The 11421-nt window shown below is 41.6% G+C and overlaps 2 protein-coding genes across 2 annotated transcripts; one reads left to right on the forward strand and one right to left on the reverse strand.

Annotated features, from left to right (window-relative positions):
- The first annotated feature begins 16 nt into the window (after positions 1-16).
- Positions 17-2890, forward strand: GNG5 (G protein subunit gamma 5). The gene is made up of 3 exons (NM_001302135.2): positions 17-172; positions 1002-1157; positions 2648-2890. Exons 1-2 carry the CDS (start codon positions 92-94, stop codon positions 1125-1127), a joined length of 207 nt encoding a protein of 68 aa, NP_001289064.1. The 5' UTR covers positions 17-91; the 3' UTR covers positions 1128-1157; positions 2648-2890.
- Positions 2891-3630: 740 nt separating this feature from the next.
- Positions 3631-9290, reverse strand: RPF1 (ribosome production factor 1 homolog). Its single transcript, XM_422376.7, has 9 exons — positions 8976-9290; positions 8844-8900; positions 8311-8391; positions 7801-7896; positions 6672-6825; positions 6066-6148; positions 5022-5203; positions 4812-4938; positions 3631-4055 (listed from the first exon to the last, which is right to left on the reverse strand). The coding sequence occupies exons 1-9, from the start codon at positions 9261-9263 to the stop codon at positions 4014-4016; spliced, it is 1110 nt and encodes a 369-aa protein (XP_422376.5). The 5' UTR covers positions 9264-9290; the 3' UTR covers positions 3631-4013.
- Positions 9291-11421: the final 2131 nt, after the last annotated feature.

Below are 11421 nucleotides of genomic sequence, written 5' to 3' on the forward strand. Positions count from 1 at the left end.
CCGGCGGCGGTTGCGCAGGCGCCCCCGGGCCGAGAGTTTGGGACGCGCCGGAAAGTTGGGTCTGGGTGTGCCGCCTGCTGTCGCTGCCACCATGTCGGGCTCTTCCAACGTGGCGGCCATGAAGAAGGTGGTGCAGCAGCTGCGCCTGGAGGCCAGCGTGACTCGCGTCAAGGTAAGTAGCGGGGCCGGGGCAACCGCGCCGCCATTACCGCTGGGGGCCGCGCCCCACGGCGCCCCTCGGAGGTGGCCGGGCCGAGCCGAGCGGAGCCGCGGGGCAGGGCAAGCAGGGCAGGGCAGGGCCGGACCGACGGCTCCCAGCGCCCCGACGACCCTTCCTGGCGGCGGCGCGTCGTCCCGCGCCCAGGCTGTGGCACCGGAGACCGACCCGCGCCCCAGAGCCGCACCGGCCGAGCCTGGCCCCGGGGGCGGCCGCGTCCCTTCCCTTCGCCCGCCCCACCCTCCCGCGTCCCCCGGGGCGGCGGGGGCTGCGCCCCGGCCCAAGCGCTGCCCCGAGTGGGACGGCAGCGCCCCGCTCTCCCCTTTCATTTCCGTGGGCTGGGAGTGTCCGCTCCCGTCAGACTGCTGCTGCCCGAGGCGAGTTAGCAACAGGTTGCTGGGCTGGCGTCTCGGCCCTGCGCTGGAAAATGGAGGCTCCGCTGCCAGGCGTGCCGAGGACGTGTCACGGCGCTCCCCGGCTGCGACTGGGCCTTGTCTCATTAGAGGCGCTCCGAGAAAACAAGAAGTCTTTGTGCGTTGAACAAAGCGCTCCTCAAGACGTAGCTCTTCTTTCACGTTTCATACCTGGAGGCTTTTTAACATTAATTTTTCAAATAATTTCTATAACTTCTTGACTGGACAAACCAGAAAACAACTGTATGACATCTGCTTAGGGTGTACTGCTGCATCACTTAACAAGCGTTAAAGGTTGTATTTCTTGATGCAGTTACATCCTCTGCACAGTCTGATCAGTGAGTGCTAACACCAGCTCCTCCTACACCCAGGTTTCTCAGGCTGCTGTGGACCTGAAGCAGTTCTGCCTGCAGAACGCACAGCATGATCCCCTGCTGACAGGAGTATCATCGAGTACAAATCCATTCCGTCCCCAGAAAGTTTGTTCATTTTTGTAATTACGTGGACTACTTAGGTATCTTTCAGTGGTAAGTTCTTGAAGACTCAGGCTTTCTTCTGTCATTAAAAATAGCCTGCTTTAAGTGGGACTGTCTGTGTTTAAAGCATTCTAAAGAGTCATCTGACTCGTACAGCTGGTGTTGGGTCTGGTTCCCTGTTTTGGTTCTTTCCTCCCAGACTGGTAGGAAAGGTAGTAACACTACTGGTAGTAGTTGGATGTTACAGGGCTTCAGCCTGTTTCTGCTATTGCAGCTGAAGTAGTTGGGGGCCAGCTGTTACTGAGCTGCTATCTAGAGTAACCTGGCTGTAATGTCATTCTGCTGCAGTTTCCTTCTATGCGAAAAGTGTCATTTCCTTTTTCTCACATAGGATTACTTGCCTGAAGGGTTATGTAGTGAATGCCAATTGTAGCAGATGAAGCAGATTTTAGTTCCTAGGACTTAGTTTTTTAACTCTTGAGGAGCACTTCCCAAAGAGGTTAAGGTTAGTGATGCACTCAGAGGAGAGCCCTCTCTGCTACAGAAAATACCCTCTAAGTCAAAAAGAAAATTACATAGGCCAAGAATTCTATCAACACCCAAATTCCCCTAAAATAGGCTACTACACAGATTGCAGTTTAAATAACCTAGAAACTGTTAAGTACTCATTTGTACTTCCATTCTGAAACTTTCTTAGGTTCATTAACACTGCTGCTGTCACTATGAAGACAACTGATCTGGCATTACCTGACAATTCTAGTGATAAGACAGAGATCAGGTTTAGATTCACAGAAGTCTTACCAAGACTGTGAGTCACAGAGCTCTTCTAGAATAGTTCTTTTGAAGTTTCTTATGAATTTTATAAACTATTCATTTTTAAAAGATAACATGTCTGAACTGACTTGTATTCCTACTATTGTTGCTTCAGCAGTAATTCATGGGACAGAACAGGGTTAATATTTTTCTTAATTATTGCCCTTATATACCTTTTCTGATTCTGGAATTGAGCACTTCCTTTTGCTCATAGCTACAGGCAAAAGGCATTAGAATAGCCATTTTACTTAAGCTACTTACATGGAACAGACTATTGCAAGCACTTCCTCAAAACAGTGAATTTCTTAGCTGTGATCTTAGTGTTTATGAGATGAACCAATAGAGTTCACGCTTGCACAGTCTGCACCAACTCTGTAGAGTGAAGAGGAAGTGTGCCTTGTTAAGTTACCCAGACTCCCCCTGCTTTTCAAAGGTGAAGTAGATGCTCAATATTTCCATAGTCATCAAGTGACCAGTAACAACCTACTCTGCCCTTCTACTCAGATTTGGCTTCCAGAAGATGTGACATGTCAGTTGTTTTGTAACAGCTTTGATTATCTTCTCGTACCCCCTGGGGGATAGCTTCATGGTTTTGAAAGCTAATTTAAGTTCTACTCAACAACTGTAGAAAAAAAAGGAATTTTTTTTTTAAGTAGCTGTCTATGCATATTCTTAGATGTAGGATTGCTTGTTATCTCTCTAACCACCTCATTTTGTTTGTTTTTCAGATCTTTTAGCATCTTTTCCTAGCTGCTGATGTCTGTAGGGGCAGAGTGCCTTGAGGAGCGGCCTGGTTTGAAGTCTGTACAAAAGCTTAGCTTTAATGTGCCAAATCTAACTGTAAAATTGCTACTGTTGTCAAACCTCTTACCATCTACCTCTCCAAAAGAACTGTATGCTAGTTACAATAATTCTGTTCATGAGGGAATCAGTTTTATATACCAAGCAAAAAATAAAAATGTTTTGACTTATTTTTGTGTTGAAGTTAATCTAAGAAGTTGGGAAATGTTGACACCTCATCAGCTACTGCAGCATTCTTCAGCAGCTGAAGATAATTACAAGAGCTTATCTTTAAGTGTTCTGTGGTGCTACAGGTGTGCCTTGGGCTGATACTCTTAAAGAACAAGGCTTCACCACTAGTATGCTTGGAAGCATAGTAGGAACAGGAAAAAGTAGGTTTTGGCTATTCTTTTATCATTCAACTACACCACTACAGCTAACTTTCCTTGAAAAGCAATTTGAGTCATTGGTGTAATTTTAGCCCCTTATGTTAATACTAAAAAGCACTACTTAGGTACACAATGGAAAGAAATTCAAAAGAAAATTGAGCTTTATAGCTGCCAATGAATGTGCAAATTTAAGCCAAAAAAGTTCATTCCACAGGTAGTACGAGCTCAATTATAGTTATCACAACTGAAAAAAGCATGAACATTCTAATGGAGGAAATCCTGTTGAGAGATCTCACCGGTTCTGCTGAGCTTCGTTTACTTCTTGGAAGCTGGCCTTATGATTTAACTCTTCTGAGTAAATGTTTCTTCTAAATATGTACCAGTCTGTATACAGCCTTCTCAACATTCTTTATGCAGGAGACTGGTGTTTTTTTTGTTTGTTTTTAAACTAACCCTGTTAGAGGTTTAAAATATTTATCTTTTAGCTGATTAAAATGCAAAATGACTGTTTAGCTGCTTAACAGGGAAGAAAATAAGCTGTATATGTGAAAATACTTTATTTTGAAAATATTTTTAACGCTGTCTTCAGTAAACTATAAGTTATTTACAGTACAGCAGCAGTCATAGCAAAGCTTCACTGATAACTGAATTACAGCCTTCTCTAACATTACCATAGACCTTCCTACTAAACTGGTAAGAGCCGCACTCTTTGTCACGTTGGATTTAGCTACAACCACAGAAAAAAAATATAAAAACCAGGCTGTCCTACTTAAACATTAGAAGTTTCTACAGGAACAGTTCATACTTTGTCTTTCTGCAGCCAGATACTGTTCAGTGTTATTATTACTAGTTGAATTTGAGATGATCCATTGTTCAAAGATACCGTCATATTTCTGGTCGTGAGCAATTGGCAAGTAAGTGTCCATTACAAGTGAAATTTTCTTCTACTCGTGTCCATTTCTCGACGCTGAAATTTAAGAAAAGTTATTAACAGCAAATTTATACAACGGTACACAAAGATGACAACTCAAGCTTATGTTAATGCAGTGAAATGCACCACAGAGCAATTGAGTTACTGAAGTCAGCTTTTCAAGACAAGGGAGAAATGTTCAAGATGGGTTGTTTAGAAGAGTATTTGCAGACAGCAGACAGTGTCAAACAGTATTATACACACTGTGGCCAATGCCATGAAGACTAGATTTTTTCTTCTGATTTAGCTTGAATACCATGGAATTGCAGTTGATAGACAAAGTGACTACCAAAGTCATTAACTGTTACGCAGAGTAATGTGCACTTCACCTGAAGATGTGGTAAAGTCAGTGTTAATACTGAATGGAAAGTAATAATTGACATCTGAAGAAATAGCTTAATTGTTTTTACATTACAGTTCTTACCCTGACCTTGCAAAAAATGTTTTTAGTCAAGCTTACTAGGCTTCCAATAATAGATCATACCAAGAGACCATTCATCAGTTTTGCTTATATCGGTATATGTTCAAAACCTTACACACTATAAGTAGTCATGATATACTGACACTCATCATCCTTGCTATATTGCAGAATGCTTCTACTTATTTGACAAAAAATAGCTCTCAGTGTTTCACTTAGGCATTTCTGTTTTGAGAACTGCACTTAAAGTGCTTTTCTAGGTGGAGATGTGTGGTTACATTTCACGTCAGCTGTATTCTCTGTTCCCAAGCAGACTTAATATAACTCAGACATACCTTATGAATCCATTCATATTCTCCAAATTTGGAATCAAAGGTTCCCTTCTGAAGAGACCTCAACTTTAATGTAAAACGTGGTCCAAGTTCTTGAATTCCCACTTTCTTTTCACTCTTGAATATATACCTTGAGGAGAAAAAAAAAAACGATTAGTTGTTAAGTTATGTGAACAATATCTCTCATTCATGAGTTTTGGAGCAAGAAATCACCTGTGGAATCTGAAAAAGATGTAGTCTCGCTGGTTGTGAAACGTAGCTACTTGTCTTCCAATGAACTGAGGATCATGTGGGAAGAGAGAAGCAAACATGCGACCAATAGAATGGCCCAGTCGTGTTGTAAAATTATTCAGGATTACTTCAGGTACATGTTCTGTGGGTTCTTTCCCCTTTCTCTGGAGTGAAAGAATGTAAATATTAGATGGCATTCAGAATTATTTTACCGTACTATCAAAGGTAAGATTGAAATAAAATAGGGCATAGACAACCAGGGCCTGATAATATGCCTGAGTGTTTTCTGAAAAAAAATTATATGCAAGTTTGTAAGTAGGTAAAGCAGAAGGTGATAACATAAGGATCTTCGGTTTAACAATACAAATTTAATGAAAAAGCACAAATAAAGTTTTGTGTTTCTTCTCTGCTGCACTAATTTTCATTCCTGACAGCAGCCACTACTGCCAAGAATCAGGAGGCTGAAAAGCTCTCCAGACATAGCAAGGAGGAATATATGGAACAGCCTTTAATAAAAATAGATGACATTTTAAAATTACTTAATTCAAAAAAGGAAAAAAAAACCCACAACATTATACTGCAAGTTATTTTGGGCTAAGTAAGCAATACTTACTGTAGAACAGGTGACAAGGCTGTAAGATAAGAAAAACTAGGTTTTATTCAAGACTGGGAACTGCATTTACTGAAATCTTGTATACCACTTACTTTATATACCCTATTGCATATGTACTATACACTGGGTATATGCATCCTGTGGTAATGTTACATGATATGGCTATAAAAATACTTGGCAGGCAGTCATATTCAGTGGGTAACTATGAAACTTGAAATACGCTGCTTATAGAAGTAAACTATTATGGTCTTTAGCTTCCTGGCAGTTATGAAAAAGCATCTGTACGTGATCAGATGAACCTTACAGAAGCCCAAACAGTGTGGGCAGCTCAAGTAAACTGAAAACAGTTATTGCTAAACCAGAGTACACTTTTATGTTTGGTTGGTTTTTTAAGTTTTTTGTTGGAGTCTCACCTTTATTTCTTTCCGCAGACGGACACTGCTCATTCTAAAGTGAGCAGTTGGACCATCAGGAAGGTGACTTAAAACAAGCCCATCTGTTCACAGAGTTAAATAAAAGTTTGTAAAATTTGCAATGTAATTTACAGAGAAGCACGTTCTGTTAAATGCAGTATGGCATCAGAATATTATATCCAGTAGCTATGCCTAATTTACAAGGTTTAATTATGTTTTCCAAAATACATTCATAAACTAGTTAGCTAGTGTTATGACAGGTCCATTAAGGTTTGTTTCAATAGCTAGCCTGTTATATTCTGTCACCTTTTCAGTACTTATCAGGTCAGCAAAACTAAATGAAACTTTCTGTTCAGGAAGGGAAGCTAAGCTTACTGAAACAAAAAAATAAAAAACCCACCATTTCTTTAATACTTTCAAGTGCCATTAACCATCAGATACTTCAGTTGGCAGTGATCTTTAACTCTGTAATTATCCTATAAGCTGCACAGTGGAGGAAAAAAAACAGTATAAAGGAGATCTTAAGACACACACTGAAGAAAAAAAAACAACCTCCATAGCCTAGAGCTAATACTGCATTTATTTTAGTATGTACACAAAGGATACTTGGTATTTTGCGATCTTCATTAATGACGATTAGATCTGTGAAGTCCCTTGCAATACACTGTGGGATAATTCTTTTCAAAGCCAATCCTCTGCGATAGTAGACATGCGAGTTAGGTATAACGGTAGACAACTGTTCACAGAATCTCACTGTTCTCTGTAAAGCAGATGAGTTAAATTGCAATGTAAATACAGTGACAAATTTAAATACAAGGCGGGACAGAGGGTTGCTCAATCTGACTGCTCTCCTTGATGCAAACAGAGATACTGGGAATAATAAGCCATCAACAGGCTACCAAACTGTTTCATTCAGTTGTTGGAAAACTGATTTATTGGCAGTAACTGCAGCACACTGGGGACAGCTTTTTTGGAATGGATTATTTTCTTTTCATAGGAAAGTGGGAAAATTACAAAAGCATAACCCCTAGACTCATTATTTCTTAAGGACCTTGTTTTACAAGAAGTTGTTAGTATTTCAATAGAAATACTGCCTCATATAGTATACATACTTCTGAGTTTCCAGAGAACCTGTTAGAGGTATTCGGTTTCTTATTTTTAAAAACACTTTCTAATGGTTTTCACAAAGTATCAGCAATCTTCTGAATTATGTAATGTAATTACCTGATCTTCCGGATTAGGTAATAACCATCACATGTAAGAACATATACTTGAGCTTTTTAATGAAACAAACAGTGCTAAAGTAGCTAATGGACTGTATACACATAAAGTTTCCCAACAGTCACTAAATTAAAAACAGAAAAAAAAAAACCCACATGGAAATAGTATTTTCAGTTTTGTAGTTTTTCCTACATAAGATTGTATGTAGTCATCATGGACTTGTACCTGATGTTAAACTTGGAGATTAGAAATGTTACATCCCCAGTTAGTTAGATTAAGCCCATCCTGAACTGTGCTAGAACCCAAAAGACACTATTCCTGACCAAAAAGAATCTACCAATTTAGCACGAAGTATCTCTTGCTCATCAAGTTTCTTTTGTCTCTACTGAGCGCATACAAAGAAGTGGTGTTTTTTGAAGTCATTTCTATACTAGAAGTGTAATTAATCAATCACATGAAAATCCCAGTAGCAGACAAGTGATTGCTCAGAACAATCTGAGTGTGGCATACGCACCCCACGAGGTCTGTCTGATGTCGTAATAAGAATCTTTGGAACTGTTTGTCTGTTGAAATATGGTGCAAATTCATCAGTCGCTATATCAAAAGCGACCTAGAAGAAAAGTAGGCTTGTCAATCTACCGTGTATTACATAACTGAAGAGCAGTTTTCAACCTGATCTGATTTGATGAAACGAAATTTAACAGGAAAAATCCCAGCTCACAAGCTCTGTCCTATAACTATTTATTGTAAGACCTGTGGTTTTTGCATCTTAAAGAGTCTAGAGTAAAGAAAACCGAGAGGTTTTGCTACCAATAGCTGTAACTTAAAAGGCACTTATTTAAGGTAAACAATGAAAAAAAGGACATCATATCTTCATGAATGCAGCACATGAAAAATAAACCATTAACATCTTAACAGAAAAGTCAAGAATAATGAATTTTATCTATACATTTTAAGGCTCTTCTTTGGAAAAAACAACAACAACAAAGGTTAACAGCATATACAAAAATACAAAAACAGTTACCTCTTCATCATTGGGATCTACAGTTGTTTCATCATAAATTCTCTGATTTTCAATAGTCTTTGGAATGGCTTTTGGAGGTGCCTAAAATAAACATGGTTTTATTGACGTAACACACTCGCATCACTGTAAAGTGCAATTGCAATTGTGGATTCCAAAAACTACCATGAGACCGTGCTACCAAAAGCTCTATGTGCAACAGGAACACGCTATCCTTGACACCCACAACTGAATGTCAACGGGGATGTAAGGATGCTTGCCCCTTTACTCACACTACTGTTGTAAAATTGTAACACAGGAACTCACAACTTTCTTCAACCATCAATATGCGTTTGCAGCAGTTTAGGAAGAGAAGCCAATAAGCGACAAGCAGACAACTGCTGAGTGCAGGGTTAGGCCAGGCTGGGTATCAGCAGCTCCGAAAGGCACCAAGGATGAGAGCACACCTCCAGCCACGCCCGCACAGCGACCCCGCCGCTGGGCGCTGACAGGGCCCTGCTCGCACTGCCACCCCACGGCCCGCGCAGGGCCCTCACCTTGTCCCCGAGGGCTTCTCGCTCCTTCCTCCGCTTCTTCTTGAGAGCCAGCTTCTCCTGAAAGGAGAGGGAGAGCCGTCAGCCCGGAGCCGCCCTCCCTCCGCTCACGCGGCCGCGCCGGCCCGCGCTCACCTTCCTCTGCTGCTGCTTCCAGCGAAGGAACATGAAGTGCCGCCGCTGCTTGTTCTTGATCTCGGACACGCTGAACGTCGGCGGGAAGAGGACGCGCTCCGGGGCCGCTGGCTCCACATTCTGCCCCGCCGGGCCCGGGCCCGGGCCCGAGCCCGGGCCCGAGTCCGTCCCCATCCCGGCGCCACCTCCCGCCATGCTGCGCTGCGCTGCCCCTCGGCCCCGCCTCTCGGCAGGGAGCGCGCTCGGCGCATGCGCCACCGGAAGGAACACGCGGACTTCCGGTCCCATGCGCGGGGACCGTAGCGTTGGGCCGGTGGGGCTGGTACCGGTGGGGCTGGTACCGGTGGGTGGGGCTGCGGGCGGTCAGAGGGTGGATTAATTTCCAACCACCTGCAATTAGCAGGGCTGGCACCCACCAGATCTGGCTGTCCAGCACCCTGTCCAGCCTGGCCCTCGGCACGTCCAGGGATGGGGCACTCACAGCTTCTCTGGGTAGCTGTGCCATTGCCTCACCGCCCTCTGAGTAAATAATTTCTTCCTAATTAACCTGAATTTTCACTCTTTTACTTATAGCCATTTCCCCTTGTCCTTTCACTACTGGGCTGGGTAAAAAATCGGTCTCCCTCTTGCTTATGAGCTCCTTTTAAGTACTTTCCAGTACTTCGGATCGCACTGAGGTTTCCCCATTGCCTTCCTCAGGCTGAACGAGCCCATCTCCCTCAGCCTTTCTCTGTAGGAGAGGTACTCGGTAAGAAAGCAACCTTGCAATAAAATGGGAGGTGAGATAAATTATTGCCACAGTGTAACTCGTAATCAGGCTTAACAAAATGAAAATGGAAAGCTTTCAACAAACATGACACAGTGATGGGTTTACATAAATGATAACATGCACATGCTTCCCTCACAGGCATTTGCTTGCAGAGCTGGAATAAGTTAGTTCAGTGGGAGCATCTACTTGAAACAGGATTTTTTCCACAGAGCCATAGGATGGTTTGAGTTGGAAGGAATCCTAAAGATCCCATAGTCCAACCCCCTGTCAGGCACAGGGACACCTCCTGCTCAGAGCCCTGTCCAGCCTGGCTTCAAACACAGAGGCAGGTCATCATCTGCAGCTTTGCTGGGCAGCCTGTTCCTGTGCTTTTGTTAGTAACTTGACTGCAAATTATTTTTGTTCAGTTAAAAGTTGTTAAAATTTATGTTAAAATGAAACAGGAGACTCTCTGCGTGTAATCAGAGATGTAAAACACATATGGCTGGAAATGCAGATCTCTCTTTGTAACGTGATTTTCCAGCTTAAATACTCCTCCTCAGTCGGACTGATTAGTTCCATTTGTTACTAGAATTGTCTCAAAACATGGGTATGTCTACTACTTCTATATATAAATAATATCTTGCATTTCTAGATTTCTTTTCATAGAGAATTGAAAACAAATGTATTATCACAATTGCATGAAGTTAATTGAGAAAGACCTGGAAAAAAATTGAACTGGACAACATATCAAATCTGCTTCTCTTGTTGTGTAAACTAATTACACTGTGTAACTCAGCTTGATTCACTGAGGTTATTTCTAATTAGCGTGGAAGTAAATGAAAGATCAAAGGTCTCATTACACACAGACCCATTTTTTTTAATGGCTTCACTGCCATTTTTTTTTGTCAAGAAAAATATTTCAACTATCCATAGTGCCTTGAGGATAAGCAGTTTCCATGGTAATTAAGGTTTGGAGGATTTAGTTGGGAATATGCTAACTAAGGACTGTCTGTAATTTTATCTTATCAGCTGATTCAAGTATTAGAGATTGCAAGTGCGCCTTTAAAAAATCATTAGTAGATATTTTTAATCACTGCTGTTAGTAGAGTTTTGCAGGGAATTCTGAGCTATTTGTAGTTTCAGATTCAACTGAAATCATTACCTGCAAGTCGTGACTCTGTGAAGCTCAGTGGCTGCTTACATGTGGACAAAAACACACTCTCTTTCCTAGCACAGGGAAGGCAGCTTCTTAATATTATTCATAGGCTTCCATGGACTCACAGGAACAAAATAATGATACACAATAATACAGGAACTTCCTAGGGCAAAGGAGGGGCAGTAGAAAGACACCAGAAATGTACTGTGGTCCTGGTTAAGGAAGATCAGAAGGTACAATTAGAATTTCAAGAGAAAGCCCAAGAAATGAATGCATGCATGCTGTTAATTTCTTCATAGAAGATTGACCAGGATATATACATATATATACATATACATTTGTATATATATACACACATATATTTGATTTTGGAGCAAACCTTTCTGTAAATTACCACTGATTGAATTGCAGTCATGGAATCATCATTTTGATTTGTATTTTGCTATTTTTCTCTCTCTTTTTTTTTAAAAAATATTCCTAATTTCATTAGCTGAACATAGACAGGATGTATTATTACTTTTCTTCAAGATTCACTTTAC

Source organism: Gallus gallus, chromosome 8 (genome assembly GCF_016699485.2).
Source record: "Gallus gallus isolate bGalGal1 chromosome 8, bGalGal1.mat.broiler.GRCg7b, whole genome shotgun sequence".
NCBI lineage: Eukaryota > Metazoa > Chordata > Aves > Galliformes > Phasianidae > Gallus > Gallus gallus.

Bases quoted from the DNA above. Each gene is read 5' to 3' on its own strand.
- RPF1 (XM_422376.7), bottom strand. From the start codon at position 9,263: ATGGGACCGGAAGTCCGCGTGTTCCTTCCGGTGGCGCATGCGCCGAGC. The intron at 8,901-8,975 runs GTGAGCGCGGGC...CTCTCCTTTCAG, and splicing joins GGAAGCAGCAGCAGAGGAAG to GAGAAGCTGGCTCTCAAGAA. The intron at 7,897-8,310 runs GTAACTGTTTTT...CTTTTCTTCTAG, and splicing joins TAGATCCCAATGATGAAGAG to GTCGCTTTTGATATAGCGAC.
- GNG5 (NM_001302135.2), top strand. From the start codon at position 92: ATGTCGGGCTCTTCCAACGTGGCGGCCATGAAGAAGGTGGTGCAGCAG. The intron at 173-1,001 runs GTAAGTAGCGGG...TCCTACACCCAG, and splicing joins CCAGCGTGACTCGCGTCAAG to GTTTCTCAGGCTGCTGTGGA.